Below are 16,677 nucleotides of genomic sequence, written 5' to 3'. Positions count from 1 at the left end.
GTGCCTGTTGGATTGTTTGTTGGCTTCTCTGTGAGGCAGCGATGGCTAACAAGGTAAACTGATTCAAATTGAAAAAGCCATAGACACGACCTGTCTGAATCGTGGACTAAAAAGACTGAATTCACATAGAGACATACAGACAGGCAACTGTAATGCGAGAACCACTTATGGGATTTACTTGTTTCTTTCTTTAACTCACAGATATATTCATTTACTATCTATTATTATATATTTAGCTACTTTAGGTAGCACAAGACATAACCTGTGGCTATAATTGTAAGTCAAGTCGCAAGAAACTGGGCTGCCGTCGTGCTCCTTACACTATTAGAGCAAAATCATTTGATTTTTTAATGAATTGTAGACCTCAAAAAGAACCACAAAAAGTCAGCAAGAGCATATGTTTGTCTTTCACAGTTGAGTCACACTCAATTTTTCTGCTTTGTGGGTGTTTAAACAGCTGACTTCAGAAGACAAAAATCATCATTATTCTTCAACCTTAATCTTTTGTTTAGGTACATCTTTTTGAGCTCTACAGTTTGGTACTACATAACGTGATATAGTTCTTATGGATTCTGTAATGTATTTCAAGAGAGCATGCTGGCAGAAAACATTTTTACTTCATATAGCTGATGACATTTAAACAGCTGAACAGACTTTCAAAAATATAGTTAAGAACCGTCCCCATTAAACCAGCTTTCAAATAAAAAAACGGCTTTAAAATTGGAACTTTCGTTTGAGAACTATGTTGGGGCAGACAGACAGACTTAAGGGTCAAACATATACATGTCCGTTCTGCATTGGGAATTCAAATTTGCCCCCTGTGGGAGCTCCCCTCTACTGTATAGCGTCAACCATGTTCTAACGAGGGTGCGGGCAGATAAAGACAAAGGTCAAGAGTGCCGTGGGCAAAGGGACATATCGGGTCGCAAGGCTGCCAACTTTTAGTCATGTTTGCTCCATTCGCACATATGATTTTTAGCTGTGACGTAAATTACAACATGGAATAAAATGATTTCGTGAAAGCACATTATAAAGACGTTCACATTCAAACATGGCTTACATTATTTATTTCTCATTAACACACATAACATGAGATGTTGCCTTGCTACTACATTGCTGAGGTTGTTGGCAGTCGTATACAAAAGGCAATATGCACCAATCACAACTTTAGAATGATACTCCACTTATCTTGGGTATACTGTACGTGCGTGCACACACACACACACACACACACACACACACACACACACACACACACACACACACACTCTCTACCTCCTGCCCGTCACATCATGTTGGCGAGCCATTGTCATGTTCACTTGTGCTGGTGCAGCGGAAAATTACGGTTACGGTTTGATTTAATACACATGTACTACTTCAAATCTCCGGTACTGTACTGTTAAAAAAGGGGGGGGGGAGAAAAGAGAGAATTAGAAGAAAGGGAGTTTCTGGGAGGTGCCAGAATGCATTGTGGCCAAAATTAAGCCCTGATTCAAGGTACATGTTGTTGTTAGGCATATGCTACAGTTTGCAATCTTATTGGCCATTTGTTTGACCTCCAAATTAGTATTACATTTATCTGCAAGGTTACGTTGCTCTGGTGTAATGTGAACAGATATAAAGAAACAGGTGTGTGTGTGTGTGTGTGTGTGTGTGTGTGTGTGTGTGTGTGTGTGTGTGTGTGTGTCAAGGAAGGTTAGGTTAGCCTTAGCACTGCCTTCTGCTTTATTACATTGTTTGACAAGAATTCCTAATTAGGCTGGCGACTGATATTAATACATAACTAATATGTAATTAATAAGACTTGCTTTTGTGCTGGAGAACATCTGTTCCTCACACAAATGTTAAGTGTTGGTTATACTCTGCTGGAGTGTTTTGGAAATGAATCCCAGTCTGTTTGTCCTGTTCCCATTAGGTTATATTGTGGTCACAACTTTCTCAAAAATTCCTCACAGCGGTTTAAGGTTAGCATTGATTGCCTTTTATGGTTGGCCACATTACCGCTAAAAGCAGTCCCTTTGGAGGGGCCCTCCTGCACAATTCCACCACATGTGGGTGGCTGACTTTCTGCAAGGCTGTGCCCTGTATTCTGTGACATTTGTATGGCTGCTTCGGTATCTTGGCATTTTCAGCTCTTCAGGAGGAAGGCAGAGCTTTAGTTGGTAAAGACATTTCCAGCTGGAGTACATCACAACCAGACACACACTCTGGAGTCGGGTATTGAATTGTAAGGTGTATCCAGCAACAGATGTGCACTCGGAGCACAATTCAGGTATGATAATGAATGAACTAAATTTTAAGAGAACTGTTATGAGAATTCAGTGTGTAAATAAATAGGATAGCGAAGTACCCAGGAATGGAATGGGAATTTTAACTTCTACGAGGCTCTAGACAACGTGATAATGAACGGCAATCAAGCGAGTATCCACATTTGTCTGCATAATCCGTGAGACAGGAGTCATAGCAACAGAATGCCAGAGAAACACCATCCAGATACTACAGAAGCAACCAAGCACTTGTAAGTGCAATAGCTAAACAGCTCATGAATAGAGCTTTTTGAAAAAAAAACAACAACATGAAGAAGAATGGAAGACAAAGGTGATTATCTGTTTGAGGAAGATAAATTTGGAGTAAAGGATCCAGGGATAGTGGAAGGAATGTGTAAGAAAAATCAAGGTATCTTTATTGGATTTGAAGATCTTTACATGACATTTGACAGCATGAAATAATGAAAGTGTGTGAAATTTTTTTAAAAGGTACATATAAGATATATTGAACAGCAGGTAACATAGAATATGTACAATAATCAACAAGAATTGGTATTCTGAATTAAAGATTGTTAAAGATAAGGATGCAGGTAATCTCCACACACGTTCAGATGAACACTGAAGAATCATTGGTGGAACTGAAGAAACTTATAGCAATTTAATTAAAACTGAAGTTGAAAAGGATATCATTGATAAAATTCACTGGTGATATTTCTGTGTTCACCGAAAGTCAGACTGAATCACCAGAATTGGTGAATGTAATAAACAGTTGAATGAGTGCCAAATCAGGATTAATGAATGGAAGAAAGAGGAAAGTATTGGGGTGTGGCAGAAGTAACATTGGTGGCAAAGTTTACAGAATTAAGGACCACACAGTAGACCACTTGTACGGACTCTGGTACATGTGATGCTAATTTACACTGAGGGTCAAAGCACGGTTGTTATAAGGAATAATGTAGCATGGAAAAACAGGAGATTCCCCGCAAAACAAAGTTACTAATATCAAAGATATGCCTTAATTTGTGTTAGACATACATGAATGTATGCTTGGAGCAGAGTACTGCATAAAAATTAATCATGGATTATGGAAAAAACAAGAGGGGAATCGGAGCATTGTAAATGCGGTGCTATTGACGGATGTTTAAACTAGGTGAACTCTTAACAGAAGAACTATCGAACATCTCTGCAGAATAGGTGAGGATAGTGTGATATGTGGAAAACTGTGACAAGTACAAGGGTCAGCAGAGTAAGTTATATTTGAAGGCATCAGGGAATAACCGCTGTGGAACTAGAGGTGGTTGCTGAGGTTAAAAACTGTAGGGAAAGACAGAGATAGGAAGGCATGTAATTGTGGACTCTGGGAGCTCATGGCACTGCAATTCTGCTGCTCAGACAGACAGACACATTGTCAACAGAAGGCAGAGTTTCCCCTTTGCATGTCTGTGGTTACCGAGACTGGCTGTTACAGCAGTGGGGCAACCAAGGTGGTCCACACCCTGGCAAGCTGAGGCTCTGCTGGCGTTTGCTTCTGTTTGGTGATTGCCGAGTATATTTCTTGTTACTAACAGAAACTATAGCAAATTATTGGGTTCTTTCTCCTCTCTCATTCCTGACAAACACCAAAAATGGTCTCATAAATGTGTGTATGTGTGACCTCTGCTAGACCATTCCAATACATCTAAAGTAATAGACATTTATCTCATCTGACAGTGTTACACATTCAGTGCACTCATACTCTCCCCATCACTAAATTTTCTGGGCATGACATTGTCTGAATTATTGAAACTTCCTGGCAGATTAAAACTGTGTGCCAGACCGAGACTCGAACTCGGGACCTTCGCCTTTCGCGGGCAAGTGCTCTACCAATTGAGCTACCCGAGCACGACTCTCATTCTGGAAACATCCCCCAGGCTGTGGCTAAGCCGTGTCTCCGCAATATCCTTTCTTTCAGGAGTGCTAGTTCTGCAAGGTTTGCAGGAGAGCTTCTGTAAAGTTTGGAGGGTAGGAGCCGAGGTACTGGCAAAAGTAAAGCTGTGAGGACAGGGCTTGACTCGTGCTCGGGTAGCTCAGTTGGTAGAGCACTTGCCCACGAAAGGCAAAGGTCCCGAGTTCGAGTCTCGGTCCGGCAGACAGTTTTAATCTGCCAGGAAGTTTCATATCGGCGCACACTCCGCTGAAGAGTGAAAATCTCAGTCTGAATTATTGTTGGCATTGGTTTGCTGGTCTTGATGAATAAGACACTGAACTGTTGACAATAACTATTTTTCCTACCAACCTATTCTTAACCAATCTCTCTCCCATGATACTATGATCTAGTCGTGGGGATACCACCTCTGATTGTATGTTTTTATCTAGACTGAGCATTTACACTTTGCTTTTCAGTATTTATATCTTATCTACCATATAATGGTGTGTGTGTGTGTGTGTGTGTGTGTGTGTGTGTGTGTGTGTGTGTGTGTGTGTGTGTGTGTGCGCGCGGGCGTGCGCGCGGGCGTGCTGAGGGAACTCACCGCATTTGAGAGACAGTGGCCTCATCAGGTTGAGGAGTCGTGGGCCGCGCAGCAGCAGGTGTCTGGTGAGGTGCGCTGGCAGAGGTGGCGGTGGCAGCGGTGGTGGTGGTGGTTCTGGTTGTGGTTGTGGTGCTGGTGGTGGTGGTCCTCGGCTCTGTAACGACTGGTGCACTGCGCATACAGAGAGGCAGGGTGTGAGCTGGCTGGGCGTGTCCTCGTGGGGATGTGGAGGTGGCTCACCGTGGCCAGCACTGCTGAGGGACCGGACCATCCACACAGGGGATAGGTCTCCAGTTAATACAAGTGAATTACCAGTAAGCTAAGTTAAAAACAATCAGTCGTACCATCTGAGCTTTCCATGGCAGTCGCTCAACCCCATACAACAGGTAGTTCAAATCTAGGTGCAGCCAGAAGGTACATACAACGCCCAATACTTGCACAAAACATAATTACAGAATTACTGGACATGTTAGCTCAGGTGCTATCGCCATCAAAACTATCCAAACGGCCTGAATTCCACTCCACCTAAATTGTATGATGATGATGAAGTGCCATATTCCTCGACAGAGTGTAGGGGAACGACGAATGCACCCACATAATGTTACTGTCTTGCAGTTCCTCTGATCTCTTTTCGATATGGACATTTCACTCTACAAAATGATTACTACAAGACCCCACTTGAAGCAACTGATTTGTAACACTGAGTCCACAATCAGACTAATATCACGATAGTGTGAATATCGAAACCTGTTATAATTAGATGGCAGCTTGTAAACTCAAGTTTATTGCAATAAATGACTTTTTGGAAACTAAGTTTCAACTTGAAATTAAGTGACGAAAACATTTGTATTAAGACTACCATCCAGGATTCCAATTGAGCACCTATTGTCTCTGTTAACTAAGTACGAAAGATCTTAAATATCATTTCAGCCACAGGTAAGCATGTGTGTATGGGTGCATGTTGAAATGTTGAAATGACTTCGCATTGTGTTCGATTATTCAAACCTAGCAACTAATAGGATTGTTAACTAAGTGCAATAATACATTACATATGCAAATATAGCAATATGAGAATCTGAACTGTCGAGAAAAAGTATTTTGTTCCTTTGCTGGGATCTGAATCCACCACCTCTCATTGTTTTCTAACCACAAATACATGTTAAACATCTGCTTAGTTTAGCTGTAGCAGTATGTGCCCATGTATGTACTGGAAATAACCTAACGGAACATTCTGTGTAGGGTGGGAATCTATCCCCGCGTGCTGCATGCACCATCGTTGTTGACTGCACACAAGATGATGTTGATTATCGAATTCTTTTTCGCCACTTGCTACGAGGTACGTGTTTTAACTTTTCGAGCAATCATTTAAAGTTTTGTGTGACAGACTTGAAATCGACACCAGCTGTCATAGTTGACAAGACATGCAGAGGTGATAAAAATCAAAATCGCTTTTCTCCTCTGGTTTTATGTGCACGACACAATAAAAATCTTTGCAGACAACCATGAACACAATGGATGCTAATAACTATGGACATATCCGTGGGAAGAATTTCTTAACACGAAAGAGCTTCATTACACCAGATGTGTACTGTTACATTCTGAGGACTCACATTAGCCTTTGATTTTACGTTTTTTTGTCAGGACCAAACATTTTTGTTTTATGAAGGTAAAGCCAAATAGTTCCTGTTTTAAGTTTTCCTTTATTTTCTTAAACTAAGCAATGCAAATACTGTGACCTTTCCTTTGACATGGCACTATCTATTTCCTTTCTAACATTTGAGAGCTGTAGATTCTACTTTGTCTCTAATGGTCTTGCAGTCGATGGGATGTTTGACACTTAATTACTTCTTTCTTTCTTCCTCAACATTTCCTATTGAATTAAAGTGCCGCATGATGGCTAATTGGTCACATTTCATGACATTTGGCAGTAATCGATTGAGCCATACTTGTAAACCACCACATCAAAACTAACCAATTGAAAATGAGAAAATTATTTCCTGACGTAATTTCTTTGACACACTTACCACATACGCGCACAAAATAATACAACAAAACAAACACATTTCCAGAATACAAAAGGACTCACAAGCTGAAAACTTACAAACACACTCAACAAACACACACTGAGAGCACCACACAGAAAAGAACCAGATGGTACACCATGACCTACACACATAAACTAACACACACAAGCAGAGCCAAAATAAAAAAAATACCACACACACACACACACACACACACACACACACACACACACACACACACACACAAACGTGTACACAAACAGATAAACCAAAACATTGCATTGAAACAATCTTTCAGTTCATAGTGCTGTGGAGTGTGGGAAAAAACTGCAAATTGGCATTCATAAGAAGAACAACACCAAAAATGCAATGGGAGTGTAATATGTAAGAAATTGTCCACACAACCTGTAAGTACAGTTCAAAACATTACTACTTAATAGGAAATACCAACCACCAGAACTGTTTATAACCTATAGGCACAGTGACAAAAATGTAAATTAAATAGCTAACATATGTACATATTCCAGGCCACTGATAACGCCTTGCACAAAATAAACTCAAAACGCGTATGGCACTAAAATTGTGTTTTATTCAGTTGCTGTCAGATGGTCCATAAGTAAAAATTATCAATATACTGTGACGCACAAAATACTTCATGCACCATTTTCGAAGGTTTAAACAACAATCCTCATGACCTTCAAGAGTACAATATTCAATAAGTCACTCCATGAATACTTTATAGCTACAAATAAAAAATTATGATTGATAAATATACTTATTCCAACCTGCATGACAACATGTCAGACAAAAGTCTATGATATTATGCATGAATCTACCTGTTTCAGTTAAATTATGGGTGGTCCTTTTAGGCTACATGCATCAATGTAGTATGCTACATGAGGAAAATTTATGGACTTTCTTACGCACTTGCACGGTACATTTTTAGGCCTCCTTTTTCCACATGGAATTTATATGGAGGGATTATCTGTGCTACATGAGCTACATTTACTAAAGACAAGCCTCGTCTTTGCCAAGATTGATGGTGTTAATAATAAGAGAAGAAATTCTAATAATGCATCTCTTCTTTTAGTAAAATTATAAGCCTCTATCACAATAATAAAGAACTAGAAAATAATTAACGTTCCTTGACACAATGGCACACTACTGCAGTCATAAATGTGACAATGGAGAACATTCTGGAAGTTTGATTGATACTTGTTGCTGAGTTTGTTTTGTACGATCTAGTGTTGGTGTAACTTAAACTCTTACAAGATCACAGCAGCTCAGGTGGGAAAAAACACTTCCTGCAGAAATTTCTGTAGCCTACAATAATGCCAGTAGTGCAGCTGACAATTATGTGATTTTATTTCAGTGATTACAAAAACAACTCCAAAGTACATATTAGGTAGCTGAGGCAACTAGTGACCATTGATATGGATTAACAAGGAAAAGAATGTTTTGTAAAGGCTGTAATGAACCTCCAGGGAAACGGAACGCTCATCCAGTGACGAGCATCCTTCGTTAACAGCAAAACAGTGGCACTGCATTGAAAGTAGTTTGGTGGTCTGTTAAAATTGCTCTGGCTTCATTTGCTTAAGCTCTATATTCGAGTCACTGATCAGCCAAACACTTGACTAGTATTAACAGACCCTCTTTGCCTCCGGTGACTTCTGTTTAACAACATAAGGTTCCACTTTCCTTCCTAATCTACAATAAAGCCGACGCTCCTTCACTACCTGCTGGAGGAGAGTCGGTGTATGTTGGGCCATGACAGAGGCAGACGTCCAGCTAGTGGAAGCTCACCATTAACCTTTCTTGCACCAGAAATTTTATTTCATCCCTGAAACAATTGTCATGTAAAGTCACAGCACACTTATTTGAACTTGCAATGTTGAAAATGTTGGTGCTGAACTGGGAATCTAACTTGGATATCTCTTTCTGCCATCTTTAACACTTTTCGGACAATACAGTTCCATCGTTTTGTTGAGTCCCCAACATTCCACAGTTTTCCAGGTTTCAATGAAAGGGGAAGGTCTGGTTTTAAATACTGGTTGGGTACAAAAATTTTCGCTGTGTCATTTCACGTTGTAGCATTCGGATTGCAAATAACATGTGGAAAGCAATTACGATTTTTAGCATTTGTGCATGCTAACATCAACAATAACAATTGGTGCCAATTTTGACTATGAAACAGGCAGAGAACGTTTTATCCTATCATTTCAGATTTATAAATTCCACTCCTAGTGGCTGGTGGAAAAGAATTTGACAGGTGATAGCATATACAGGGTTAAGAGTCCCAGTCAGCACAGAACTTTTCCTCGCATAATTTCTAGTTCAGACATGAGCATATCTCACTGGTGGTGAAATGAACTGACATTGTGTATCTATATGTGGCTAGAAAACAACATGATACATGCTGGGTTCGAAATGCAGCAGGGGAATACTTTGTTGTATAATCATTTCAGTTTCATCATCCCTCTAGCGGTGAAAAATTTTGGTAGATAAAATTATAACAGTTTATTGTGCTTCATTCACAATCCCTGCCCAAAACAAAACTTTATGCCCCATCATATCAAGTTTGAAAAAGTGCATATGATGTTACATGCAGTTAAAATGATAGTTAAGATCTGTAGTGACCGGATTGGAGTCCTGGATCCCAGTCCAATACAAAAGCATGTAGTTTGAAGCTGAATCTTGCTTTTTGAAATCTCATTTATTGTAATTCACTTCAGTTTACAAGCACTGAGGACCATCATCTCTGATAAAGGGTTTTCTGATATTTACATTACTGTGGTATTGGTTTTCATATGGACGATAATAGACGAAGTGCAAGAAAGTTATGTGCCTGCATACAAACCAGGTGGAACGCAGTTCAGGAAATTTGGCTGCTTCTGAGCATGGTAACACACGCATATAAATTTGACAGGCACGACACTCGTCTGATTGTCAAACATTTCGTATTGTAATTAATGTGATACTTTGATCATCAGACATCGTTCAAAGCCTGTCTTAAAACTGGTCTTTGAAAGGTACAGCTAATGAAATGGTTGACAGCGTGTTTCAAATTGAGCTGGAGAAGGAAATCAGTACAGCGTGCAGTAAGGCACGGTGAAACTCGTGATTTGACAACAGAAAGAGACTGTGGGTGTGCAACAGTTACGTGTCATAACAGTATTACCACATTCATCTCAATTTCATTCATTAAATATGGTTGACAGGAATTTAAGTATTTTTCAAGTGAGCATCCTCACAGTGTAAGCACACATGAAACCATGGGGTAGTTAAAGTAAGCCGTGTCATTCCCCAGTGATGGAAAAACACACACTAATGTGTGTGTGTGTGTGGGGGGGGGGGGGTGATGAGCAATGTTTGTGATTGATGATGTAAGTTGTGCTGTAAACTTGCTACTGAAATAAAATTAAGTTTGTCCTCCACAAACAATAGGTATGACTGGTAAATTCCGTGAGAATCTGAAGTCTATCTAGAAGGGCTGGCATGGGTACAAGGGGGAGTAGGATGAACATGGGATAGTGAGACATCCTCCCCAAAAAATGGGAAAACACTGTATCACTTCACTGTGTGAAGTGGACACTGTATGAAGTAAAAAATAATTCTACTTACATGTGGTTTTATACGTCTTATTTTAATTATTAAAATCATATGTACCTGTGGTGTATAAAATTTGTGTGTAATACTATGTATAATTTTGAGAGGCTGGAGGGGGGGGGGGGTGTGTCAAGTAGAATCAGTGAAAGACAGAGGCAGTTCCAGAACCAAACATTGTATATCTGTCTGTAACTGACACCCAATAGTGTGGGAAGTATGAGGCAGTGAACTAGGTGAAGATCACGACAAGAATCTATTATATATCATCAAGAGAATTTTTAAAATGTACACAAAGATAACTGTTAGTAAAAAGATTCCCGTTAACAAAAATTTTTTCAAACATAAGAGCTCGAGTCATTTCCCACAGCGTGCATAACGAGTTTGGAATAATGTAATGTTTTACATTTTTTTCAAGAATGTAAATAACAATTGTAATATGTTTATTGCTTGAACAATGAATTTTGATGTTAATCTTTATAGAATAAAAGAGAAAGACACTGAATGATTTACAACACTGGCTCTATGTTCATTACAATTGGTTCAGGGAATGCACAGTGTCATCTCGAACACAAGATTTCCAATATGTCAAATAGCACATAAAATACTACATAAGTATTAAAATCTAAATGAAAAATAAATGATCATTTATCAGTGTTAGTGGCTATTAGACTTGTATGAACATATGTAACTGTAAGATGGTGCAGAAAAATGGTAACTCTGGTCGCACAGACACTTTAATGGTCACAGACTATCAGAGTTGGAACAGCAACAATGGATGGGACAGATAATGTCATAAGGTGTGCCACAGGAGAATGGAAGCCTGTAGTGTTCACTGGGTGGCTATAGTGAAGCCATAGATCCACTGAAACACACCCACACAGGGTGGACACCTGTTCATCGAATACACAGTAAGGCACGGTATTCTGTGTGTCACAGAAGGGAACGTATCCAAGCACTGCGTGAGCTTTATGTAATGCTGAGTACAGAGGTGAACAAAGCGAGGTGGGAAGACTCAACTTTATGGGACCAGCTGGAACTGCTGCTAGGTCTGGCCTGTGATCCTGCGAGGTGGTCTCAGGCTGCAAGAGGTGTGAGCAGTCAGCCACTGGGGCACCGATGCTTACTTCACCTGGTTTTCTGAACATCCTCCGTACAAGCCCTCACAGCAGAGCATTCTTTTATATTTTGTGCCTTTAGAGCAATTAACATCTTCCGTGTACTATCTGGATTTGGAGAGAACTAAGAATTATCTTGGGATAGTTACTGGCATATGGCTTGCACGTGGAAAGAAAGTGACCGACAACTACGTAAGAGCCAAAGCTGTAATACTAAGGTGTGAATAGTGATTACTCCGATAATCTGCTTTTATACAAGACGAAACTTCCACAGGTCAACATCAGCCATCTAAATTTGTAAAAATGTTACCACCATCCTCTATAATCATTCTGCAGTACACTACCTTGCTCGAGGTGTCGATTGTAAGTGACTTTGTCATCATCTTCATGCAGTGTGGCACTATTCAAAGGTGTCATCAGCCACAGAGGCAATGGACAACTTTAGAGACCACTTCATGGGAACAGGCCTACAGCAACCAGTACAGGCTGCCGGTTGCAAACTACACCCATCACTGTGTCTGAGCCTATGCTGGGCAATACAGCTTTGTGTCCACAGCAGTCTGCCTCGTGCTCTATTCACACAGTGAGTGTACCCTCTGTCATGACAGTTGATGCTAAAACCTAAACAACCACTTTCTGTATACATGTAGTTTAATATAATGCCCACAAACTGGCTCTTTGATGGTTTTTGTTAGCTAACATACCTGGTAATGAACACTGTTCAGTTTAGGGGTTCACTGAAACTGCTACACGAGGGTAATGATAGCATTGTGAGCTATCGTGAAATGACTGTCTACGATGGTGTATTTTACAGCAGACACACATCTGCGAAAATTCAGTGGGAAAAATTATACAGTTGGAAATACACACACCTAGAACCGAGAGACACGAATGAGTTGGTTGTCTCACACTTACCTGGTTTGTGGTGGTGGATCGTACAGCAACCGGCTCACTTCGATCAAGTCTTCCGGCTGCTTCCGCATCGCATCTGCCCACCCCTGAGTGGCCATCACCTCGTGGGTACGAGTCTTAATAAATTCGATGGCGGCTCGCCTGAGGTCACTGCAGGAGTGGCGGACTGCGAGGACGGCCGCGGCCGCCGCGGTCTCCACGGTCAGCTGAGCGGCCACCTGCCGCTCGCACTCCGCCTTCAGCCCCGACGCCCCGTACTTATCCGCTGCAGTCAGCAGCTGGGGGGCCGTGCCGGGCCGCTGGGGGGCCCGCTGGGTGTACAGGTAGGAGACCAGCTGCCTCAGCACCGGGCCCCCGATGTCGGCAATCCTCACCACGCCAGTGCAGGCCTCGAGGGTGTCGTGGGCGAACATGGCCGCAAATACGGGGCTCCTGTCCGCGAGGACGGCCCTGTGCACCACCAGCCGAGTGTCACCCGCCTCGAGCATCACCATGGCGTCGTCCCCGGCGTCCAGCAGGTCCCCCAGGTCGACAGCCACCGTCTCTGTGATGTCCTTAACTGCTTCCATTGCGGACGATTCTGAAACACGGCAACACGGAGCAGCCGTTTCAGCATACAGGTGACTGACAATACTTCTACGAGTGACAGCCACATCTGTTTCCAGCGACAGTTGATAAATACATGGTGAGTCACCTAACGTTACCGCTGGATATATTTCGTAAACCACATCAAATACTGAAGAACCGATTCCACAGACCGAACGTGAGGAGAGGGGCTAGTGTAATTGGTTACCACAAACCATAAAAAAATGCACGGAACTATGTTTTTTAACATAAAACTACATTTTTTAGTTGGAACCCCGTTGGTTTTGTTAGCACATTTGAACATACAAACAAATACGTAATCAGTGCCGTTTGTTGCATTCTAAAATGTTAATTACATCCGGAGATATTGTAACCTAAACTTGACGCTTGAATACCACTCCTCCGCTGTTCGATCGTCTGTATCGGAGAGCACCGAATTACGTAGGGATCCAAAGGGAACGGTGATGGACCTTAGGTACAGAAGAGACTGGAACAGCACATTATGTCCACATGCTAACACCTTTTTATTGGTCTTTTTCACTGACGCACATGTACATTACCATGAGGGGTGAGGTACACGTACACACGTGGTTTCCGTTTTCAATTACGCAGTGGAATAGAGCGTGTCCCGACATGTCAGGCCAATAGATGTTCACTGTGGTGGCCATCATTTGCTGCACACAATTGCAATCTCTGGCGTAATGAATGACGTACACGCCGCAGTACATCTGGTGTAATGCCGCCGCAGGCTGCCACAATACGTTGTTTCATATCCTCTGGGGTTGTAGGCACATCACGGTACACATTCATCTTTAACGTACCCCACAGAAAGCAGTCCAGAGGTGTAAGATCAGGAGAACATTTTCATTTATGACATCGGTAGCACCTATCATCACAGTGGGTAACGCAAAGTTGTTCAATGCGCTAACAGTTTCGCAAACCGTCGACTTTTACACGCATGTTCGGCACAAACTGTTCTCCTGGTTTTCTGACGACCGACTTTCTCTCTCGTGGTATAATCGTGTTTCGACGTCTGAGCTCCTGGTTCGGTTCTCGCCTGATTGGTTCGTGACTGCAGTCCAGAAAGGACTGCCGCTTCGATCGGGTGGTCTGTACGACCGGCAGAAACCTTTTTGTTCTAACTTAATCAGATTTTTACGTTCTGCACAAACTGCAACACCGTTACAGGTTTTCACGCTAATTAAGGCCGTGTAAGCATGGTCTCTTCCGAATGTAGTTTTGACCAAAATGCGATGCCGGTAGCTGGAGTCCAGAGTTTTTCTTTATCGTGCCTTTTGCGTTGCTCTGCAGATATTTCCATAGCAAGTTTGAAACGCGTACGTTTCATAGGCAGCGATGGCGAGCCACAGAATCTCTGACCAGAGAGCATGTAGTCAGTGCAGTTGCGAGAGAGTAATAGCGCGAGAGTTCAGTTCTGCTGCGAGGCAGTAGTGGTACGTAGCGAGTCGCGAGAGCATGTAGTTGCTGTTGCGAGTTAGCAGTTGTGTGTGAGGGGTCGGCGGGCGTCGACATGGCTCTATGGTCGAGATTCAGGACGAGGTATATTTTTTAAATCAGGTAATGAAGCAGCTTTGCGCACATCTGATAATGTAATGGATCTTAAGTGTAATTAATTTGTTCAAGAATCGCCCCAATAATAATTTTGTTTTCAGACCAAGCATTTTAACAAAACAAAGAATCCCTTTTTGAAATAATATTTTCCTTGCATTTCCTTAAAGAAAAGTCTCCCTTAAATTAAAAAAATATATATATATTTGCGATGCATTTCCTCCAAGCTATGCGAAAAATAAGAGCAGATGCAGTATTACTGACGTAAGAATTTGAGTTTAATCAGGGCCTAAAGATCGACATTTCGGTCTATTTGTGTTTTCATTGTCACTGAGATTTCATTTTTTATTGAATTCATATCAGCTGAGATTTCATTCATTTTTTGTTGAATTGACTTAACATTTTTGTGGGGAGGTTACACTTTGCTCCATTTATATTTAAACATTGTCTTTCAAATGTCACGGGGGAGGTTACAAGTTCCATACCGTGACAAATATTTCTTTATACCTAACCCAGAGGTGAAACAGCAACTTTCATAAATGCAGCTTTGAAACTTTTTAATGCAATGAAATATTTTCTTAAGAATTTTCATCCCCTATTCCACTCCTTTAGGGGTTGAATTTCGAGAAACACTCAAACACGTATTTTTTTATTTTCTGACTGAGAAATCAAACACTAGTTTTTGTAGTTCTAGCTCCAAAATGACCTTAATAGAGACATTTCTCAAAAATCCTTCATCCCAATTTCACCCCCTTATGGTTGAAATTTCGCGCAATCTCCTTACACGCACCTCCTGGAGATTTCCAGTTTCGGTTTGGGCTGGGACATGGGTCAGACGGGCAGGACATTCCCTTTTATGCAGAGAGATTACTAATTAATAATCATACAGTAATTTTTGCTCACGAATTGACCTGGCGACCGATCTCGAGTTATTTTCCGTCTAAGCTTATGGCCGATGCCGTTTATTTATTCCATACTTTTATCTTTCGTTACTGTGTAAAACCAGTCGCACAGTAACAATTCGCTTACAAGTGTATCTGGATTTTTTTCGTATTTTCATTATTCCTCGGAACACATGCGTTCCCAAAGTAACTGGGAAAATTAGGCGCACGCCTCATGTAAACATCCTAATTAAACGGAAGTCCAGCTCCGTTATAACTTGCGTGGTTACAGTTTAGCGCAAGCCGCACCTCGACACAAAAAAAAAAAAAAAAAAAAAAAAAAAAAAAGGTTCTGAGCACTACGGGACTTAACATCTGTGGTCATCAGTGCCCTAGAACTTAGAACTACTTAAACCTAACTAACATAAGGACATCACACACATCCATGCCCGAGGCAGGATTCGAACCTGCGACCGTAGCAGTCGCGCGGTTCCGGACTGAGCGCCTGAACCGCTAGACCACCGCTGCCGGCTCACCTCGACACATGTTCAGTCATTCTGCGTGTATTTCGGGTGACCTAACACAATTATACAACCGCTGTGAAGAACCGTAACCGAACTATGTGTGGCATCTGGAGCAGGGAACAAGTTTTCCAAGCATTTCTCAAGAGAACTTTCAGGGATTAACGATCTCTAAAACGTCGCTGCACTGCTGTTACGGTTTTCCGGCAGTGTCAGACGGCGTGCATCGCGTCAGCCCAGAGGGGGCGGCAGGGCAGCCGGCTGTGCTGGGGGCGGAGCCTGTGCGCATGCGCAGCGCCGGTCAGCTGGCTCGCCACAAGGAGTCAGGCATCACGTACCGCTCACGGATCGGGTCGGATTTATTTCAGTCACAGACGACACGAAATGAACTTTCATCGACATGGACTTTTAGTAACTTCCAATTTGGGTAGAAAATTCGACGTTGGCTACATAGATTTTATTTCTCATTTTATTATTTGTTATTATGCAGGAAAGCTCCCGAACCAGATATGCACGTTGGGTGCGACATTACACAAGTAAAGGCAGCAGAATGGGCGTTCTGTTCCTACTTGTCTGCGTTACTTGATGCACTTTTTTTTTATTTACATCATCTTCACTCCCCTGCCCCCCTCCCACACACACACACACACACACACACACACACACACACACACACACACAAAATGC

The 16,677-nt window shown here is 41.8% G+C and overlaps 1 protein-coding gene and 1 non-coding gene across 2 annotated transcripts in view; one reads left to right on the top strand and one right to left on the bottom strand.

Moving 5' to 3' along the window:
• The window catches only part of LOC126159970 (uncharacterized), a 77,794-nt gene that overhangs the window by 26,391 nt on the left and 34,726 nt on the right, over positions 1–16,677 (bottom strand). Inside the window, exons 2-3 of the mRNA XM_049916777.1 lie at positions 12,438–13,014; positions 4,778–4,948 (exon numbers count right to left, since the gene is read on the bottom strand). Of these exons, the coding sequence (XP_049772734.1) occupies positions 4,778–4,948; positions 12,438–13,003 (737 nt within the window). The 5' untranslated portion in view covers positions 13,004–13,014. The remainder of the gene's footprint in view (positions 1–4,777; positions 4,949–12,437; positions 13,015–16,677) is intronic.
• On the top strand, positions 4,322–4,396 carry Trnas-cga (transfer RNA serine (anticodon CGA)). Its single transcript has one exon. It is a non-coding gene; the product is annotated as a tRNA-Ser (tRNA).

Source organism: Schistocerca cancellata, unplaced genomic scaffold, assembly GCF_023864275.1.
Source record: "Schistocerca cancellata isolate TAMUIC-IGC-003103 unplaced genomic scaffold, iqSchCanc2.1 HiC_scaffold_1150, whole genome shotgun sequence".
Taxonomy (NCBI): Eukaryota; Metazoa; Arthropoda; class Insecta; order Orthoptera; family Acrididae; genus Schistocerca; species Schistocerca cancellata.
The sequence above is the reverse complement of the archived record's forward strand: the minus strand, read 5'-3'. Positions and strand labels throughout refer to the sequence as shown.